The sequence below is a fragment of the Triticum aestivum genome, chromosome 1D (assembly GCF_018294505.1).
Source record: "Triticum aestivum cultivar Chinese Spring chromosome 1D, IWGSC CS RefSeq v2.1, whole genome shotgun sequence".
Taxonomy (NCBI): Eukaryota; Viridiplantae; Streptophyta; class Magnoliopsida; order Poales; family Poaceae; genus Triticum; species Triticum aestivum.
Window position 1 is genome coordinate 73,520,696 of NC_057796.1, and position 22,255 is coordinate 73,542,950.

Below are 22,255 nucleotides of genomic sequence, written 5' to 3' on the forward strand. Positions count from 1 at the left end.
CATAGGATGAAGATGGTCTCTCTCAAACAACCCTGCAATCAAATACAAGAAATCTCTTGTGTCGCCAACACACCAAATACAATGATAAACTGTATCGGTGCACTAGTTCGACGAAGAGATGGTGATACAAGTGTAGTATGGATAGTAGATATAGGTTTTGTAATCTGAAAATATAAAAACAGCAAGGTAGCAAGTGATAAAATGCAGCACAAACGGTATTGCAATTCTTTGAAACAAGGCCTGGGGTTCATACTTTCAATAGTGCAATCTCTCAACAATGGCAACATAATTGGATTGGATCATATAACCATCCCTCAATGTGCGACAAATAATCAATCCAAAGTTCTTATCAATAGCGGAGAACATAAGAAGAAATTGTTGTAGGTAGTAACCACCACAAAGTTATCCTTTCCGATCAATCTATTGAGCTATTCTGTCACAAACAGCCCTAGAGTGTACTCGAATAACACCATATGATACGCATCAATCAACTCTAATGTGACCTAGATACGCCATGTCAACACAAGTATCTGTGAGTCAGTTATACAATATGCATCAAACAACTTCAGGTTCATAATATTCAATCCAACATAAAGAACTTCAAAGAGTACCCCAAAGTTTCTACCGGAGAAAGTAGAACAAAAACGTGCACCAACCTCTATGCGTAGATTACCCCAATGTCACCGCAGGAATCCGCAAGTTGATTGACAAAACATATATCAAGTGAATCAATAGAACACCCCATTGTCACCAGGGTATCCACATGCAAGACATACATCAAGTGTTCAGATCCAAATATTCAATCCGATAATAGTGAAACCTCAAAGGGAAAGACTCAAGACATCACAACAAGATAGAGAGAGGGGAAAACACCATATGATCCGACTATATTAACAAAGCCCATGGTTACATCAAGATCGTGCCGGATCAAGAACACGAGAGAGAGAGAGAGAGAGAGAGAGAGATCAAACACATAGCTACTGGTACATACCCTTAGCCTCAGGGGTGAACTACTCCCTCCTCATCATGGAGACCACAGGGATGATGAAGATGGCCTCCGGCAATGATTTCCCCTCTGGCAGGGTGCTGAAAAAGGCCTCCAGATGGGATCTCTTTGGAACAGAGGATTGCGGCGGTGGAGTCAAAGTTCTAGGTTTATTTCTAGGGGTTTCCCTATTTATGAAAATTTTCAAAATTGGAACCAGGCGAAACAGAGTTACGAGGGGCCCACAAGATATCCCGACGCGGCCAGCCCCTGGGCACGCCGGGTTGCCTTGTCACAACCTAGTCAGTCTTCTGATCCTCCCACGAAGCTTCGGGGGTCTCCTATGTTTCAAAAAAAATCTTCAAAAAGTTTCATCGCTTTGGACTTTGTTTGGTATGGATTTTCTAGAAAACCAAGAACAAGTAGAAAACAACAACTGGCACTGGGCACTAGGTTAATATGTTAGTCCATGAATAAAAGTCATATAAAAGTGCACCAAAACCATATAAAATTATTGCTAACATGGCATGAATACTTCATATATTATAGATACGTTGGAGACGTATCAATTATGCATGATTATGTGCTACTTCTTGAGCTGCGTTGGTTTTTCCCTTGAAGACGAAAGGGTGATGCAGCAAAGTAGAGATAAGTATTTCCCTCAGTTTGAGAACCAATGTATGAATCTAGTAGGAGACAACGCACAAATCACCAATACCTGCACAAACAATCAAACAACTTGCACCCAACACGATAAAAGGGGTTGTCAATCCATGGTTACTTGCAAAAGTGAGATCTTATAGAAATAGATGAAACTAAACAAATGATAAAGTAAATATTTTTGGGTTTTTTGGTTTATAGACCGGAAAGTACAATATTGCAAAATAGTAGATCAGAAACTTATATGATGGAAAATAGACCCGGGGGCCATAGGTTTCACTAGAGGCTTCTCTCAATATAGCAAATAATATGGTGGGTGAACAAATTACTGTCGAGCAATTGATAGAAAAGCACAAAGTTATGACAATATCTAAGGCAATGATTATGAAATATAGGCATCACGTCCGTGTCAAGTAGACCGAAACGATTCTGCATCTACTACTATTACTCCACACATCGACCGACTCCTGCCTGCATCTAGAGTATTAAGTTCATGGAGAACAGAGTAACGCATTAAGTAAGATGACATGATGTAGAGGAATAAACTCAAGCAATATTATGTAAACCCCATCTTTTTATCCTCGATGGCAAGAATACTGTCACTGGGAAAGGACACCGCAAGATTGAACCCAAAGCTAAGCACTTCTCCCATTGCAAGAAAAACCAATCTAGTTGGCCAAACCAAACCGATAGTTCGAAGAGAATTACAAAGATACCAAATCATGCATAAAAGAATTTAGAGAAGATTCAAATAATATTCATAGATAAGCTGATCATAAATCCACAATTCATCGGATCTCGACAAACACACCGCAAAAGAAGATTACATCCGATAGATCTCCAAGAACATCGAGGAGAACATGATATTGAGAATCAAAGAGAGAGAAGAAGCCATCTAGCTACTGGCTATGGATCCGTAGGTCTGTGGTAAACTACTCACGCTTCATCGGAAGGGAAATAGAGTTGATGTAGAAGCCCTCTGTGATCGAATCCCCCTCCGGCAGGATGTCGGAAAAGGCCCCAAGATGGGATCTCACGGGAACAGAAGGTTGCGGCGGTGGAAAAGTGTTTTTGTGGATACTTCTGGTGGTTTGGGAATATGTGTGAATATATAGGCCGAAGAATTAGGTCAGGGGAGTCGCGAGGGGCCCACAAGGCAGGGGCGCGCCCTCCCCCCTTGTGGCCACCTCGTGTCTCTTCCGACTTGATCTTGAAGTCTCTAGGGTGTCTTGTGGTCCAAGAAAAATCATCGTGAAGGTTTTATTCCGTTTGGACTCCGTTTGGTATTCCTTTTCTGCGGAACTCAAAAACAAGGAAAAAACAGAAACTGGCACTTGGCTCTAGGTTAATAGGTTAGTCCCAAAAATAATATAAAAAGCATATTAATGCATATAAAACATCCAAAACAGATAATATAATAGCATGGAACAATCAAACATTATAGATTATTGGAGACGTACCATTATGATAGCTTTGTATTTCTCTCCGAACTATCCGTTTGGTTTGGCCAACTAGATTGATTTATCTTCAGTGCGAGAGGTGCTTTGTAGTGGGTTCAATCTTGCGGTGTCCTCACTTCATGACAGAACGGGTACTGTGGCACGTATTGTATTGTTGCTACTAAGGATAAAACAACGGGGTTTATTCATATTCATTGTATTTACTTTGTCTACATCATGTCATTTTGCTTAAAGAGTTACTATGTTTGCCATAAACTTAATACCATAGATGCATGTTGGATAGTAGTCGATTGGTGGAGCAATAGTAGTAGATGTAGGCAAGAGATGGTCTACCTGTCACGGACGTGATGCCTATATGTGTGATCATTGCCATGAATAACGTCATAAATACACGCTTTTCTATCAATTCCCCAACAGTTATTTGTTTACCCACCGTATGCTATGTGTTCGGTAGAGAAGCCTGTAGTGAAAACTATGGCCTCGGGCCCACTTTTACCATATTATAAAAACTTAAAATACTTTGTTAAAATTTATTTACTTTCATTTTGTTTTGCAATTTATCTATCTACCTATACAAGATTTGATCCTTGCAAGTAACGAGTTCAAGGGGATTGACAACCCTCTTGCCCGCGTTGGGTGCAAGTATTTGCTTTTGTGTGTGCAGGTGCTGACGATGAGAGTTTGCTTGGTTCGATAACCTTGGTTCTCACTGAGGGTAATACTTATTTCTACTGTACTGCATCTCCTCTCCTCTTTGGGGAAAATCCCAACGCGATCTACATGTAGCAGGCATCATGTGGTGTGGTGGCCATGGCCTCCTCTCTAGCGGCTGCCCTTCATGCGAGCAGACGAGTCCCCTACCCAGAACTGGAGGGGCTAGATCTTGTGGTGCGCTCCCTTGGCAACGGCTTAGCAGATGGCTGGCCACGCATTTGCTCCATCAGCAGTGCCATCTCTTGGACCTGCACGGTGCTCAAGCGGGTCCATTTTACTCCCGTGGCTGGTATGGGTCGTGGTAGTCTTGGGGAACGTAGTATTTCAAAAAAATTCCTACGATCACGCAAGATCTATCTAGGAGAAGCATAGCAACAAGTGAGGAGAGTGTGTCCACGTACCCTCGTAGACCGATAGCGGAAGCGTTTAGTAACGCGGTTGATGTAGTCTAACGTCTTCGCGATCCAACCGATCCAAGCACCGAACGTACGGCACCTCCGCATTCAGCACACGTTCAGCTCGATGACGTCCCTCGAGCTCTTGATCTAGTTGAGGATGAGGGAGAGTTCCGTCAGCACGACGGCGTGGCGACGGTGATGATGATGTTACCGGAGCAGGGCTTCGCCTAAGCACTACAACGATATGACCGAGGTGTGTAACTGTGGAGAGGGGCACCACACACAGCTAAGAGAAGACTTGGTGTCCCTTTGGGGTGCCCCCCTCCCATGTATGTAAAGGGGGAGGAGAGGAGGCCAGCCATAGGGGGGCACGCGCCATAGGGGAGTCCAACTAGGATTCCCAATCCTAGTTGGAGTCCCCTTCCTTTCCATGAGAGGGAGAGAGAGGGAAGGAGGAATTGGGGAGAAGGAAAGAGGGGGCGCCGCCCCCTCCCTAGTCCAATTCGGACTAGCCATGGGGGGCGCGGCCTCCCTTGTGGCCCTCCTCTCCTTTCCACTAAGGCCCATGAACTTCCCGGGGGGGGGGGGTTCCGGTAACCCCCGGTATTCCGAAACTCATCTGAAACAACCCGAACCATTCCGGTGTCCGAATGTAACCTTCCAGTATATGAATCTTTACCTCTCGACCATATCGAGACTCCTCGTCATGTCCGTGATCTCATCCGGGACTCCGAACAAACTTCAGTCATCAAATCACATAACTCATAATACAAATCGTCATCGAACGTTAAGCGTGCGGACCCTACGAGTTCGACAACTATGTAGACATGACCGAGACACATCTTCGGTCAATAACCAACAGCGGAACCTGGATGCTCATATTGGCTCCTACATATTCTACGAAGATCTTTATCGGTCAAACCGCATAACAACATACGTTGTTCCCTTTGTCATCAGTATGTTACTTGCCCGAGATTCGATCGTCGGTATCATCATACCTAGTTCAATCTCGTTACCGGCATGTCTCTTTACTCGTTTCGTAATACATCATCCTGCAACTAACTCATTAGTTACATTGCTTGCAAGGCTTATAGTGATGTGCATTACCGAGAGGGCCCAGAGATACCTCTCCGATACACGGAGTGACAAATCCTAATCTTGATCTATGCCAACTCAACAAAAACCATCGGAGACACCTGTAGAGCATCTTTTATAATCACCCAGTTACGTTGTGACGTTTGATAGCACACAAGGTATTCCTCCGGTATTCGGGAGTTGCATAATCTCGTAGTCAGAGGAACATGTATATGTCATGAAGAAAGCAATAGCACTAAAACTAAACGATCATTATGCTAAGCTAACAGATGGGTCTTGTCCATCACATCATTCTCTAATGATGTGATCCCGTTCATCAAATGACAACACATGTCTATGGTTAGGAAACTTAACCATCTTTGATTAACGAGCTAGTCAAGTAGAGGCATACTAGGGACACTCTGTTTGTCTATGTATTCACACATGTACTAAGTTTTCGATTATTACAATTCTAGCATGAATAATAAACATTTATCATGATATAAGGAAATATAAATAACAACTTTATTATTGCCTCTAGGGCATATTTCCTCAGGTAGGCCGGCTTTGAGCTAGGTGGAGGGAAAGGATCAGGCGGTGGCCCTAGTTGTCTTCGCGCGAACTCACCGTTCTACCTGCGGTCAGTCCTCTTTGATCTGGCCATCGACGAGTGATGAGTGATACTTTTACACTCATTTCACCTTTCTTTAAACTAAGATATTTCAATTGAAAAGAGATATTCGCTCCAATATTGGTTCTAATGACTAACGAATGCAAAGGATTACACAAATCCTCTCTTTGATGTGTTTCCATGGGAAATGAGCTAAAAGGGGAAGAAATCACGTGTGGAAATGGAATGGGAAGAGAATGGAGGAAGAAGGAATCGATAGGAGACGTCTACGCGAAGACAACACAAAATACGACGTTCCATATAGGCGTAAGCATCTGTATGGCGTGAATTCTGAGCCAGATCGTCCAACTAAACAACTTTCATTCAAAGGGCCCCATCGAAAGTCAACAAGGAGACGAGCACAGAAGCCAGAACCTCTTCATCATCATCCACATCTGCAAACCCTAGCCGCCGCCATCTCCACCACAATCATAGTGCTCATCCATCTCATTCATACTTGTAATCATGCATCACACAAGGCATGCACTGTAAGACATATTGCAATCAATCAATCTCAAGATGTGTTCTTCAATGTTTTCTTCCCGCGATCTGATCTCCATGTGTGAGTAGTTTGGTAAGGTATGGGTTGAGGCATAAGCCTTGCAACCCGAGGTATTTATCGAGGGGATCAATGGAAGACTTTGACATAACGCCTCGTATGTGTGAAATGAATTTGTTCCGTGAAGATATCTCTTGTCTTGTCCACGATATTCATCCCTGCAGGTACCCAAGATCATGGAGACCGAGTACCGATGAGGCTAGGAGCAAGGAGACCGTGAAGTGTTACATCGAACACTGGTGACAATAAGGTTCAGTAGGGTAACATGGATCATATCTTGGGGAGAAATGAGGTGTAGTCATTAAATTCTCAAAGCTCTTGTCTAATTTCATTATCTTAATTATTGAGGCAACCCCGTGCGACGGATAGGGCCTGCGGTAGGACAATTGATTCTTGATGCAGGACCCATGTCGGTGAAGATGTTATTTGGACACACCCCCACTTCAATTTGTAACAAGCACATATCGATGGGTGACTTCCAACGCACGAATTAATATCTTATTTGATCTCAACGCAAATACAATGTTGTAAGCATAAGACCTCATACCCGTACCTCTTTTTATTATAAGTGTTAGAATTACTATTTGCTTGCTGATCCGGTCAAAAGTTGGATTTGACACTTTGACGAAAGCTTGCTAGAGACCATCGCTTCAAGGGAATCTTCCTCTCGTGGGTTCGATAACCGAAGGTCACCTCTGGGGAAATATGTGTGAGATACTCTTTTTTGTTCCAATACCAGATCAATAAAGGATGTATCAACGAGTTCCGAACTTATCCTTCGAAGGAAAACAAGGACTAAAGCATATGGCGCTCTTTGGACACCTTGATTGGATAGGGGTCGTTCTTATGCACCCGCAACATCATCATAACCAGCTTCACCGGGGTATCGCGAAGCTCTGTTTTTGTTGACACCTTGGGACAGGTCTGTACCAAGATTTCCAAGGGATCCACACATCCCGAGAATGCCATGGCGTGATTGGGGGACCTGCAAGTGGCGAAGGCGGGGTCTTGGATGCGATAAAGACTTTGCTTCACATGCAGTTGTTCAGACTTGGCTTGCGGGATATGTTCCCGTCCAGACCGGACACGAGTTCCCGTGAGCTGGTGGTACGTGACTTGTAGTAGTGACCTCCGCAAGTGGGGCGACAGCATCGGAAGACTTCTTTGTTGGTGGTGCTATCGAGCCATGATTTCCAGGGTAAAAACCCAATGTCTGGCCTTTATTGGTTGTGTCTGGCAGTGGCCTTGTTGAACGCATTGTTTTGGCAACACGGTCTTTCTCCAGGGTGAAAAACTAAGATATTTGATTGAACAACGACAACGCATGTGCATTGTTTACTTCATGAAGACGTTGCTTTTGGAGAACCTTCTTTGCAATTCGGGTGCTGTCTTTGGTGGTGGTTAGAATGCTGCTACTATGAGTGATTGATCACCGTGGCGAGGTCTTTTCTTCTCTTTTTGTTTTTATTTTATTTTATTTTTTGTTGTGCACTGTTTTTAGGCATCTCGTTTATGCAGAGTCTATATGTAATTACCCTGAAGAAAATTTATATGTAATTGATATCTGCTTGGTATTTTTTTAGGGAAGGCCATCATGGCTAGCTTTATTAAAATTAAACAATGTTTACATCGTCTACGAGCTTACTGACAACACAGTCAGGAGGCTCATCCAACCAAGTGAAAGAAGATTTATTACAGAAACAAAAATTAGCTAGCGCATGAGCTGCTTGATTACAAGAACGATAACAATGCTTAAAATGACCTTCCCTATCAAGGAACTAGTATCCACACATTCGCGAAGATTGCCGCCACTGAGTCCCACCATCTAGTTTGACCATTACAGAAGTTAATAACCTGTAGGGAGTCTGATTCCGCTTCCAACCGATTGAATCCAAGAGAATTAGCAAAACCTAGACCGTCTCTCATTGCCAAAGCTTCTGTAGTGATCACATCTGCAGCAAAAGGGATAAATTTGCATTGTACCGCCACAAAGTTTCCTCTAACATCCCGTAGTATGGCCGCTGTAGCCCCCGCACCTTCATCTGGATAAAAAGCTGCATCAACATTCAATTTAATAAATTGAGGGTCTGGCTTACTCCATTTTGCTTCAGGGAAACTAGGGGTGAGCGATGACGCCCTCTGATGATTGCTCGCAATGGATAGCACTGACAACGCCCATCTCCACTGTGGTGGAACCGATTCATTATGTGTTATTTGTCTTCTGATCCACCATAGGTACCAACCTCCCACGGCTATAACCTGTTTGAAGTTCAAAGATGGATGCATAGCTACTTGTTGAGCCGGCAGTGAGAGTATATATTCAAAGATGGCCGAACCTGATCTGTCAACATGTATCGCTTGGTCAATGATATGAGTTAACCCAAGATGGGACCACAAGGACCGTGCATTAGTGCACAAGAATAGCAGATGTCGGATGTCCTCGGCGCCTTGATGACAGATGGGGCATGCACCATTTGAACCAACATGCCTATTAGTAAGGATAGCTCGAAGCGGAATAATTCCTCGCAAAATTCTCCAACCAAAAATCTGCACTTTACGTGGACATTGCAGCTTCCAGAGAGTACTCCATACAGTCAAAGGGGTGGATCCACTTAGGCGCCCCATCATATTTGCATGCCCCCGAAAAGTATGCATATGATAAGCACTTCGAACTGAAAAAAATCCCAGTTCTGTTTGGTTGCCATGCTATAAAATCATCAAATCCTTGTAAGTGAATAGGTATTTGGAGTATCCTGCGTGAATCAACCGGGTTGAATAAATTTAAGATCTAAGTCTCATCCCATGTTCCACTCGTAGGGTCAATTAGTTCACAAACTCTAGTTAATATTGTCTGGCCCCGTGGCGTGATTACCTTTCTATCCAGGCTAGAAGGTATCCACGGATCCGACCAAATGTTCACATGCTCTCCAGACCCAATTCTCCAAATATAACCTTTTTTGAAGGTATCTAACCCCTTCAGAATACTTTGCCATGTAAACGAGGGTCCATTTTTTGGTGTAACATCTAGGATACTGCCATTTGGAAAATATTTAGCCTTCAGAACTCTTGCAACCAGTGAGTCCGGGTCAGTAATTAACCTCCAGCATTGTTTAGCCATCATCGCCAGATTAAAAGAATAAAGATCCCGAAAACCCATACCTCCCTCACCTTTTGGGATACAAAGCTTCCACCATGCCATCCAGTGGATCCTCTTATTCTCCTCATCACCACCCCACCAAAACTGTGCAATTATATCTGTGATCTCTTTACATATTCCTTTAGGTAGGCTGAACACGGACATGGCAAAAACAGGTATAGCTTGAGCAACAACTTTTAACAAAATCTCCTTACCCCTAACAGACAATATCTTCTCCATCCATCCCATCAGTCTAACTTTAATTCTCTCTACAAAGTGCCTGAAGCAATCACTTCTGTCTGCACCCACTAAGGCTGGGAGACCAAGGTACTTATCAGAGAGCGCTTCTGTATCAATGTGTAAGATTTGACAAATCTCTGCCTTTGAAACTACACTTGTATTCGGGCTAAAGAAAATGCTTGACTTGGCTAAACTCACCATCTGTCCTGAGCTTTGACAATAGGTATCTAGTGTTTGCTGTAAGGAAGTTGCATTTAACACATCTGCTTTCAGGAGAATTAGAGAATCGTCAGCAAATAAAAGGTGTGAAACTGACGGTGCATTCCTGCACACTCTAATCCCATCCATGCCACCAACTTCTTCTTCATACTGCAACATACTAGAGAGCCCTTCTGCGCAAAGAAGGAACAAGTATGGGGAGAGGGGATCCCCCTGCCGAAGACCCCTAGATGGGGTAAACACTTCTGTTTCTTTAGAGTTAAACCTCACTCTATACCTGACAGAAGAAACACAAGCCATGATCATCTCTATCCAATGCTCATGAAACCCCAACTTCTACATCATGCTTCTCAAGAAAATCCACTCCACTCGATCATATGCCTTGTGCATATCCAATTTTACTGTACAAAGTCCTGATTGTCTGGCTATTTTATTTTTAATCTTATGAACACATTCATAAGCTATCAAGATGTTATCAGTAATAAGTCTACTAGGAACGAAGGCACTTTGTGTGGGAGAGATGATATCCGGCAGAATGCTCTTCAATCTTGCAGCCAACATTTTTGTAATGATCTTATACAAAACGTTACATAGGCTTATGGGTCTATACTGAGTAATCAATTCAGGATTGTCCACCTTAGGAATAAGAACAGGTAGTATTATTCCACTGGGCTGGTATCTGACGGTTATTTAGAGCAAACAGTACCTCTTGAGTGATGTAAGAAAGCTGTCAGCACGACGTTCTCATCAGGAGATCCACCCACCCGCACTCACAAAGATGCAGTGCCGCGTGGCGGGCCCACATGACATCCATCGAGAAGGCGATTTCCCCTCTTCCTCCCCCGAAGAAAAAGTCTTGTTTCTACTCGCGCGGCCCAACGCACAGTGCTCACGCAACCCCACCCGCCAGCCAGACGGTTTAAAACCAGAGAGAGAAGAATAATGCAGTTCCATTGTTCAAACGCCTCTCTCTCTCTCTCTCCCTTTCAGGACCTCTCACGAGCAGGGGCGCCTTTCCTCCCTCCCATCCTCCTCCTCCGCGCGACGGAGGAGCCGCCGGACCACGCCACGGCCACGAGGTACGTACGACGCGAGCCTTCCCTCTGTCCAGATGGTTTGATTTGCGTGTGGTTCGGGCGAAATTCGCGGTTTCGTGGTGGAATTATCCGGTCCTCTGCCTCGTGCTACAGCCTGCTTGGTTGACCCGTGGGCTTCAGTTTGGTGTCTGGCGCTCGTTTGTTTGAGGGTTCCATTGCCGATTCGGGTGGAATTTGTCGTCCTCCTTGTTCCTTGTTCGCCCGCGAGCTGGAGCGGATTTGATTGGACGGGAGGTTGGACATGGGGTCTCGTCGAGGAGGGGATCGGATGATGCGGGATTGCAGGGTTGGTGCTGGTTTGTGCCCCCCTGATTGGATCTGACGGTGTAGTTCATTGAGAGGCTCCGACTCGCGGATTAAGGATTTGGAATGCATGGCTACGTTGGGCTACACTTCAGATTCTTGACGGAAAATGGTTACTGAGATATCCTTTAAAAAAAGGTTACTGAGATTGCAATATCACATTGCTGAATTGGTGGAAGGTGCAGCGGAGATGCAAGCATAGGGACGTATTGCCTTTTTAAGGGGGATATGGATGTCAGTTTTCCACTTCTTGTCACCTGGCAACTAACTCCATTTGTGTCGCTAGCATAGTTGGAAACTTTGAATTGACATTGTGTCACTTTTTGAAAAGGACACCTCAACAACTTTGTTCTCCACATAGGAAAACAACGCTGTCTCTTTATCGCCATGAATGATGACATTTCTCAATAGCCATACTCACCTAAGGAAACAAAAAATGGATCCAGGGCTCTCAGCCTGGTTTTTCAATAAAAATATCAGTAAACACAATTTGGAGCTTCAGAAATTCTGATTTTGTTTTCACATGTAGATGCTCACTGCATGTCTGTAAATTGGAAAATATTAATTTCTGGGCTACAAATATGTGGATCTTAACATGTGTACTACTTGCTACACCCTCCGTTTCATAATGTAGTGCGCATTGATATTTTCAAAAGCCAAACTTCGTAAACTTTGAACAAATTCGTAGAGAAAAGTATCTACATCTAAAATACCAAATAAATATCATTAGATACATAATGAGGCGTAGTTTTATATTGTACTTATTTGGTATTTTTGTATGGTGATATTTTTCTCAATAAACTTTGTCATACTCTACAATGTTTGAATTTCCAAAAAATCTACACGCGATATATTATGGAATGAAGTGAGCATTACATATTCTCACATTTATATTTTTTGTATGCCACGATTTAAAATATTTTCGATGAAATTTGTAGATACGGAGGCCAAATATATATCATGCTGGGTTTTTTTCCAAACTATTTGGAATATCAACATGATTTTCTGTTTTTTTTAAGAAAAATCCATGGAGCCAAGCGGCTGCACTCTAAGCATTCACACGTTGGCCTAGAAAGAAATTTTTGTTTGCTAAATCCTACTGATAATGTACACTCCCCACAGCACTGTTATGGTAAACAAGTTTAACTACCTTTTATTGAGCACAGAAAACAAAAGAATTATCTTGATTACAGCCTCTAGTTAGTCATCTTCTTACGTTTCCAGCTTTTACTACTGCTGGTGAAATTCATAGCAATCTATATGAAAAAAGGTGCATAAAAAGCCCAAAGTAGTAAAAAGAAGTTCCTTATGGCAACACCAACACAGATCACCGAACCGCCCCTAAACGTTCAGACCGGGGTGTTCGGACTTTTTTTGCCATCCAACGTGGTGCCTTAAACATCCGTGGGCTCGTCTGGGCGTTCGAATCCCGCAAACCGGCCACAAACTCGTGGGAGGTTTGCGGGAGTCCGGACCTCCGCCATGTAGGCCTCCGACACCCCTAGCCTACCAAAATCCCCTCCCTTTTCCCCCACTCCGTCCCTCCCCCCTTGCTCTGTATCCGCACCTTCCCAGTCCGCCGCCGCCGCTCTACCACCCTGGCAGCCACCCAGGCCTTGCGGACCATCCGCCACCCCACCCACGTGCCTGCCTGCCTTGGACTACGCCGCCATTTCGCCCCGATCCATCCACAGCCAGGTATCCAAAGGCCCTGCCGACGCCGTCCAACACCATGCCCTGCAAGTGTTCGGTCAAATGCCAATGATAATTTTTTCAATGTTATCGTTGTTTACTTTGAAGCAAGCACGATGACCGGCTAGAAAAAAACAGGGGCGGACATTTGGTGCATAGGATTGGATGTCCGGCTCCCCTATCGGTGCTTGCGGATGCGTCCGCGGATGTTTGGTGTGTCCGGTTTGGTGATCCGCGTTAGAGTTGCTCTTATTTCTCAGTAGCCCACCCATTGACCCATTTTGTATATATTACAAAGGAAAACACGTGTGAATTCTTGGCATTCCATTTCTTTAGTTTGAAAGATGGAAAATAAGTTGTGATTTAGTGTTACGGTGCATAGTGGAATTGAGAAGATTCTTGCTCTACTATCTTGCATTCGTTAGCAGTACTGTTATGATTTATTAATTAATTTGCTTTTGTAGATATTCTCATCATATGGATTAAGGGATTTATACAAGAGTGAAACCTGTTCTTGTTTCAGCCAGATCTCAGACTCATATAATTGATTGAGTTGGAAATAAGGAAAGATCACTTCCTGGTAATCACTAAATCTTGTTTTTTGTACCATCACTTTTTGTTGAAGTATGCTCACTTGCCTGCATTTGTTTTGTGCATGTCGTTATCTAGAACTGACGACTTCCATGAGCCCATTAGCCCATAATTGTGATGCGTACCCTTTGGTAACTTCAAACATTGCGCTAAAAAAAGACTTCAAACATTGCATGATGTCAGCAATCTGAATGAAGTCGCCCTTAAAAATGTGAGCATTGCATTTGAGTGATTATATTCTATTGTTTACCTGCCAATCATCATCCTATGAGAAATTTTCTGCAGAAGGTAAAACTAACTCTCCAATGGGGCATTTATTGGTTGAAACATAATAACAGGCATGGATAATGATTTTTCTTTTTAGCCTTTGTCCTTTACAGACTGGGCACTGACAAATTACAGCTAGTGTCATTTTTAACTTCTGCCACTTAAGTAGTTGGATGCGTAATTGCCTACCACGGTTCACCAGATAAACCTAGTTCTAAATTGCTGTTGGTAGGAAACTAAATATTGTAAATTGCAATTGAAAACAAGTAGATAATAATTGGGGCATCAAAAAGGAAGTTGTATTTTGGTTCTGTTGGCACAACAGCTACACTTTGGTATGCTGTTATATGAACTGTATACCTATTCGTTCTCATAATGATGGATCATAGCTTCATACAATCCAAAGATATACATTGGTTAACAACTAGACCATTAACACAGTGGAGACACCAACTGCTAATTAGTAGCTATTGATAGTTCAACTACGTTGCGAAACCCCTCAAGCTAAATCATAGAGCATTGTAAACTTCTATCTGATAAACACGTAATATGCGAAACTGTGAGATCACGGGCTAGAGAAGAGGGATGAGAATGATGGGGACGATGGAGACACATTTTTATCCTTTTGTAAGGAACTGTTTTAGCTACATGAGGGCAATATCCTACCGTTGTGCAGAGAACATCGCATTGTTCCAACTAATATCCAACTAGGAACACGGACAGATTTGAGTAGCTAACATAAAGATCTTGAGTGGGTGCCAGTAAATTCGACATACAACTCACAAAAATCAGCCGATGAAGGGAACCTTTTGAGGTTATATTCCACCCTGCAACTGTACCATGACCTTAATTTGTTCTTTGAGAGTGACTTGTGCCTTGACTTGTGCTGTGGTACCTCTACTTCTGTAGTAGCAACGACAATAGTGCTAAATACAGTTGACCTGATGATATTGCTCAGCACCGATAGGAGGAATCATTTCGTTTTCTCCTTTCCCCAATCATAATGCCCTTTTCTTCTCGTGCTGTCAATTTTTCTGTATTTGAGTGCGCAACCAGTCGGATAAAGTGCCAGCCCATCTCAAAATTTTGTTATGTCCGTTTATAGGGAGGGGCAAAGAGACAGCTTGTTACCCCAACTTGACCATGCACTATCATCTATTAGCAGCCCATTGAAAAGATCATGATGAACTGCATTAGGCGCATTATCCGGTACTAGCCAATCAGGACTACAGTAGACGGATATAGCAGTGCTTGTTTTGTACCATCTACCTTAAGGTTACCCCACGGCCAGCAGATAAGAAGACAGCTAGCTGATTCTATTCGGAAGGAGTATGAGCTATGAAAGTTCGTACTTAGGATTATATGCTCTGTTTGTCGAACAAAAACTCTCAGCCTCCCGGGGAATATTAGACAACACAGAAGTGTTTTTGTTCAACCTTTCCAAAAGATTAAGCCACATTTCCACTAACTGTTAAATACGGGACTCATCCATGGTGTTAGTTGTGGGTCGAAAAAAACGGTGGATCTGTCGAGGTTAGGTAAGCTGTTCTATTCACAGCATGTCCAAATTACAGGCAGGTAGCTTTGTAGGGATGTGTTGGCCATAGGCCCATAGCTGTGGGTTCCTCCTTGTTTCTTTCTCCCTCGTTTTGGACACGCTCATTCCAGGGTTAGCTGGTTATCAGAACTGAAACCAACAGCCATCACATTTTCAATGCTGACGCTGACGCCTGGGGGCATTGGTTCCAGTCCCTCTCTTCTTCTTGTCCAGTCCCTCTCTTCTCTCTGTCCAGTCAAGTCTGTTCAGACTTCAGACGATCCTCAAGATACACGCAGAGAATGCGCAGACTCTAGATGAGCTTCTACATGTGGAGAACATTTGTGCCCTGTTGACGGTCTAAAACAACACGAAATCTACTAGATCTGTCTAACGGATAGCTGGACGTCAAAGACATGTGGCCAAGGAAAGGTGAGCTGAAACAGCAATGCAGTTCCGAGCTGGACCATGATCTTCTTATCCGGTTACGTCCTTCTGCCTTGGCGCCCCACATGAGATGTTCTTCTTCCTTGGGGGAGAGGACTTGCCCCCACGAGCTAGCGTGTCAACCTTTTTGGGGGTTGCATGTGGCGGTGAAAAGAGAAGGTATCCTTGAGCTGCACGCCTGGACCTGGTTGTGCCTAGGCTTGGTGCTCTGCTGATGTCTTTTCTCTTATTTTGGCGTGCAAGCCATTTACCCATTTCACATCTGGAATTACAACCAAGAAGTTGCACAATCCCTCACCGTGAGATTGTAACGATTATACGGAACCCGACAAGGTATTCAGCGGCTTGTTAAAAATGGGTAGAGCAGGTTCAGGTTCAGGCCCCATACATGATGGACTGCAGGATTGTTTATGTTCATCCAAATTAGTACAAGGATTGCGCTGTTAGTCGATTCTAGCCGGGCTTTCAAGGCTGGTTTACCTGTTCTTAGCAGTGCCCACTCATGCTCCACTTTTTTTTTTTTTTTTTGAAAACGGGCAAAAGATTTGCCACGTATATTAATTAAGAGAGAATAGAGTTTGTGTTACAAACACCCCTTAACAATACACGGAAGAATCACTCTCCCGGCATGATGGACCCTAGCTTCTTAGCTCCGGCGGTGACCCAAAATGATGCCTCCCTTTTGATGTTGTCGAGAAGAACCGTAGGCGGAGCTGCCATGTTACGGAATACACGAGCGTTTTGCTCGTTCCAGATCGTCCATGTAGTGAGCATGGTGAGCGAGGCCATGGCCTTCCGGTTGGGGACGGAAGCATCAGTCAACCCAAGCCACCATTCTAAGGTGGAATGCCTCAGGGGCCAAGTAGAGGTGTCAATGTGAATGAGTTGCAGCCACGCCTTGACCAAGCCCCATGGGTGAATGGTGAAACGACATTTGAAAAAGAGATGGTCAACCGATTCATTCTCACGCATGCATAAGGGGCATGAGCCACAGTTAGGCCAACCGCGCTTGGCCAAACGATCCGCAGTCCAGACTCTGTTTTGGATGGCCAGCCAAGCAAAGAACTTGACCTTGGGTGGAGCCCAGATTTTCCACACTGCATGCTCCAAGGGAGAGCGAATGAGGCCGAGAAATTGCGCTTTGTAGGCGGACTCCGCCGTGTAGAGGCCACTAGTAGAATGCTTCCAAACAATGTGGTCGTCAATATCCTCCTGTAGGTGAAAATCCCGGATGGTGGCCCAAAGCTCGAGAAATTGTCTGAAGTGCTCTATAGAAAAATCGGACGTCATCTTGATCTTTTTAACCCAAGCGACATCCTTTAGTGCTTCCCGCACCTTCCAATTCTTCCTCGTTGACGCCGCGTAGATGAGAGGGGCCAAATCCATGGGTTTGCGGTTGTGCACCCACGGAGAGTCCCAAAAGGGGGTGCGCGCGCCATTTCCCACAATAATAGTTGAGGAGGCATAGAAGAAGTTGTAGTCTGCGTTATCGCACGGGTTGCCCATGCCAACCCACATCTTAGTTGGCTCCTTCCACTCAAACCAAATCCAACGAATCCTCAGTGCCCTAGCAAATTTCTCCGTGTTTAGCACTCCAAGACCCCCATTAGCAATTGGGGCGGCAAACGGTGTCCCAATTAACCTTGCATTTGGCCCCGGTGGTCTTGTCTGTTCCCTCCCAAAGGAACGCTCGCTCAAGCTTGTTGAGATTTTTGAGGGTGCTTGTGGGGACGACGAGCGTAGTGATGAAGTATATGGCTTGGGAGGCAAGCACCGACTTGACCAAGGCGGTGCGTCCCATAGACGTGATGTTTTGCCCGTCCCAAGGGACCAACTTTGCCGCCGCCTTATCCTCCAAGAACTGAAAGTCCACCTTCCTGAGCCGCCACACAGAGAGCGGGAGGCCTAAGTATTTCATGGGGAAGGATCCGCGCGCCGCCGGAAGGTTTTGAAGGATGTCCGACAGGTTGATGTGCCCACAACGGATTGGGATGACCGAGCTCTTGTGAAAGTTGGTGGCTAGACCGGTGACATCGCCAAAAAGACGAAGGATGTTGGAGAGGTGGTCAATATCGCGCTTGATGGGTGCCATGAAGATCGCCGCGTCGTCCGCATAAAGGGAGGTTCGTAAAAGAACCCCACGGCCACGGATTTTATGAAATAGCCCTGTAGTTGCCGCCATCTCAAGAATTCTTTGGAGTGGGTCTATCGCGAGCACAAATAGCAAGGGGGATATAGGGTCCCCCTGTCGGAGACCCTGGGCATGGATGATGGGGCTGCCAGCGACACCGTTAAGAAGAATCCACGAGGAAGAGGAGCAAAGTAGGGCGGTGATCCAATCTCTGAAAATGCTCGGGAACCCCCTACGGCGGAGGAGGTCAATGATATACTCCCACTTGACTGAATCAAATGCCTTCCGAATGTCTAACTTGAAGAGAAGCGAAGGGGTTTTGCACTTGTGGAGCCTCCGCGCAAGATTCCTCACATACATGAAATTGTCATGGATGCTTCTTGTCTTGATGAAAGCACTCTGCGCGTTGGAGACAAGGTGGAGCATGTGGTGGCTAAGACGGATGGCAAGGACCTTTGCAATGATCTTGGGAATAGCATGAATCAGACTAATTGGACGGTAGTCGGAGATTTCTTCAGCTCCATCCTTCTTTGGGAGCAGTATAATGTTGGTGGAGTTGACCCAATGAAGGTTGGCCGTGCGGAGGTTACCGAAGCAAAAGATGGCCTTCATAATATCATGCTTGATGATGGCCCAACAACTCTTGAAGAAAAGCCCGGTGAAACCATCCGGGCCGGGCGCCTTGTCACCAGGGACTTGCATTCGGCACGCTTTAGGTTGCTTCCACGTGATACCAACCCTGTCTCCTGAAAACAAACCTTTGAGAGCAGTTCCTGCTAGCTTTATGACATGCATCCTTTGTTACTTATTCTACACATATGTTGCTTTACTTCATGAATCTTATACAATCTTTCCGTGCACAAAGCAATCTTTACCGTGTGTAGTGTGTAGTGTTTAGTTACCGCAAAATGCTTAACTTGTAGCACAACCGACCAATTGGGCACACTAACTTGATAGACCAATCAATTTGCTAAGCACTCCTTCCGCCCCGTAATATAAGAGCGTTTTTGACACGTATTACGGGACGGAGGGAGTAGATAGATTGCCATTGTTCATCTTGACCATGCATATATTGATGCCATGGCCGGCCGGGTATATGTGGCCGTCGATCATCGAATGTGTGATTAATTAAAGCATATGGTAGGAGAAGATGTACGTGTTCACGCATGGGGCCGGCCCGATGACGGATCACCTGAGCCGTGTTCGCCGTGCGTCTGAACAGAGCTTCGGGTGTCAATGCCGTGTGAGGCCCCACGACACGCCCCCTACACCGGTACACGCATCATCCGGCCTCCACCATACATATCCAAAACAAAAGCACCGACCCGGAGGCGCTGTGTCGTGCATGCAGGGGAGGCGGAGGGTCGTGGAGCAGGGAACTGCTTGGCTGCTTCTGATGCCGATCATTGGCTCCCGTTTCACATTGCGGCCATGAGCCATGTGTGGGGTATTTTCGCGGTGCGCCGCACATGCTTCACGGAGACAAAAGCAGCAGCGGCGGTGGCGATGGGATTGGAATCGGTGGCGACGCGACTGCGATACGCTATGCGCCGTATCACGTGCCTTTGCTTGCACCGCGTTATCTTCTCTCCTTAATCAAGAGGCTTGGTTAACCTTAAAGAGGAGTAAATTACAAGAAACTGCAAACGGGTTGAGATGCTTTAACCATGGTAATTTCATCATAACAAACTGCAAATGTTAAAAACTTGCTGTAGTAGTAAGCATTTAATCTGTGATACAATGGTAGCATACATGTTTGTAAAGCGATGGAAAAATTCATGGAAACGGTAAAAATTAACACACTACTCCTGTACAATTTGGAAATTTGTCCAAGGAAATTGAAATCCATTGTTTTTTAGTATATTGCAGGAGGAGCAGCATGTGCAGTAGCTTTGCAGACTTGCAGTAACAAGAAATGTCTGGAGTGCTTGATAGTAACAGTTCCTTGCTGCGTAAGTCGGCCAGCGGGGCCGAAGCAAGAGAGACATCGCTCCAGCTGGACCAATCAGCGCGCGGCGGCAAGGAGGAACTTGCCAGAGTTTGTTGCTCTCCATCACCCACCCACCTCCTCTCTCCTCTATATAAGCCGGCACGCGCCCTGGCGCCAGCGATGTTGTCATTCTCACCACGCGAGACGGTGGCGAGCCCGGGCGGGTGCGGCAAGGAGTCGTGCCCCTTCTGCGAGATGTCGCGGCAGCACGCGGCGGGGTGCGCGCGGCGGTTGCCCAAGCGGATCATCCTGGTGCGGCACGGCGAGAGCCAGGGGAACCTCGACATGTCGGCCTACTCCACCACCCCGGACTACCGCATCCCGCTGACGCCGCGCGGGGTCGAGCAGGCGCGCGCCGCCGGCCGGGGCATCCTCGATGTCGTCTCCTCCGGGGGCCCCGACGCCAACTGGAAGGTCTACTTCTACGTCTCCCCCTACGAGCGCACCCGGGCCACCCTGCGCGGGATCGGCGCCGCCTTCCCGCGCGACCGCGTCATCGGCGCCCGCGAGGAGTGCCGCGTCCGCGAGCAGGACTTCGGCAACTTCCAGGTCGAGGAGCGGATGCGCGCCATCAAGGAGACCCGCGAGCGCTTCGGCCGCTTCTTCTTCCGCTTCCCCGAGGGCGAGTCCGCCGCCGACGTCTTCGACCGCGTCGCCAGTAAGCCCCCCCGCCCGCTCCGATTCCCCTTCCGCCCATTCCGATTCGGTCGTCGGTTTTTCTCTTCTCCGCCTCCGGTCGATGGATGAACCGAACCGGCCCATCGCAATGCAGGTTTCCTGGAGTCGCTGTGGAGGGACATCGACAACGGGAGGCTGGATCCGAGCACCAACTGCGAGACCAACCTGGTGATCGTCTCGCACGGCCTCACCTCGCGCGTCTTCATGATGAAGTGGTTCAAGTGGACCGTGGAGCAGTTCGAGCGCCTCAACAACTTCGAGAACTGCGAGTTCAGGGTGATGCAGCTCGGGCCCGGCGGCGAGTACAGCCTCCTCATGCACCACACCAAGGAGGAGCTCGAGGAGTGGGGCCTCTCGCCGGAGATGATCACCGACCAGCAGTGGCGCGCCTCCGCCAACCGCCGCAGCTGGTCCGAGGAGTGCTCCTCCTTCATCGCCACCTTCTTCGACAACTGGGTCGATCCGCCAGAGGAGGGGGAGGGGGACGGCGACCGCCAGGAACAAGACGATGGCAAGATCAAGTCCCTGGAGTAACCAACCCGCTCCCCTTTCCCTTAGTAGTTCCTTAGAATTTGTTCCAATTTGATACTGCAACTGCACATCTCGTTCGTTCGTTCCTTCGTCGCGAAGTTCTTCGACAACGGGAAGGATTCAGAAGAAGAGAATGGCAAGATCGAGCTGTTGGAGTATCCGAACTGACCTGCTCTTTCGTTAGTTTCGTCAAAGTTCTTCAGATTTGATACTACTAGTGTCTTCCGCCATGGATGAATATAGCTATCGCTGGTTTCCTTTTTGTTGAATTCTAAACCTGTTCATAGTAGCTAGACATTGAGATACGATTTGGAGAAATGCAGAAATTGGTGCTCTGGTTGAGAACAGAGTCTTGGAGATTGATATTTCTGCATGTTTTGGTTTCCATTTCGTTCTGATTAGCAAGTTTATTTGCACTATGCTCATTCAATTCTCAACCTGTTCTTAGGAGTTCTTATTCATAGTAGTTATACATTGAGATGCTATTTGCGGAAATGCGGAAGAGGGTGCTCTGGTTGAGAGCAGAGCCTCCGGAGGTTCCTCATGCTTATTGCAGTTTATTTGGAATAGGATGATTTTTGGTTCAATCACAAACCTGTTCATAGCTAGACTCTGAATACGATTTAGGCTTTAGTATTAATTTTATTCTTATTTTCCATGTTTGTCTGTGCTTTGAAAATGGGAATATCTCTGACTCCTTTGCTTTACAGTTCATTTCAACTGTAAATTTATCAAGATTATTTGCACAGTAAAAATAGAGAAATATCTTCAGCTAGATATGGTTCTACATGTTTCTTATCTAACAATTAACAACCACAGTCCTTTTCTACGGCTTTGTTTTGGAAAAAAAAGTATTTAATGTTTACTTTATCTTTT

At 45.7% G+C, this 22,255-nt stretch overlaps 1 protein-coding gene across 3 annotated transcripts; it reads left to right on the forward strand.

Moving 5' to 3' along the window:
- Positions 1 to 10,995: 10,995 nt before the first annotated feature.
- Positions 10,996 to 21,744, forward strand: LOC123180383 (phosphoglycerate mutase-like protein AT74H). 3 transcript variants are annotated; one of them, XM_044592426.1, is made up of 4 exons: positions 10,996 to 11,194; positions 13,672 to 13,787; positions 20,040 to 20,828; positions 20,943 to 21,744. In XM_044592426.1, exons 3-4 carry the CDS (start codon positions 20,096 to 20,098, stop codon positions 21,380 to 21,382), a joined length of 1,173 nt encoding a protein of 390 aa, XP_044448361.1. In that variant the 5' UTR covers positions 10,996 to 11,194; positions 13,672 to 13,787; positions 20,040 to 20,095; the 3' UTR covers positions 21,383 to 21,744. The 3 variants fall into 3 exon arrangements, with proteins under 3 accessions (XP_044448361.1, XP_044448363.1, XP_044448362.1); XM_044592428.1 differs by having other exon boundaries at positions 20,050 to 20,828; XM_044592427.1 differs by lacking the exons at positions 10,996 to 11,194; positions 13,672 to 13,787 and adding an exon at positions 13,991 to 14,009.
- The last annotated feature ends 511 nt before the right edge of the window (positions 21,745 to 22,255 follow it).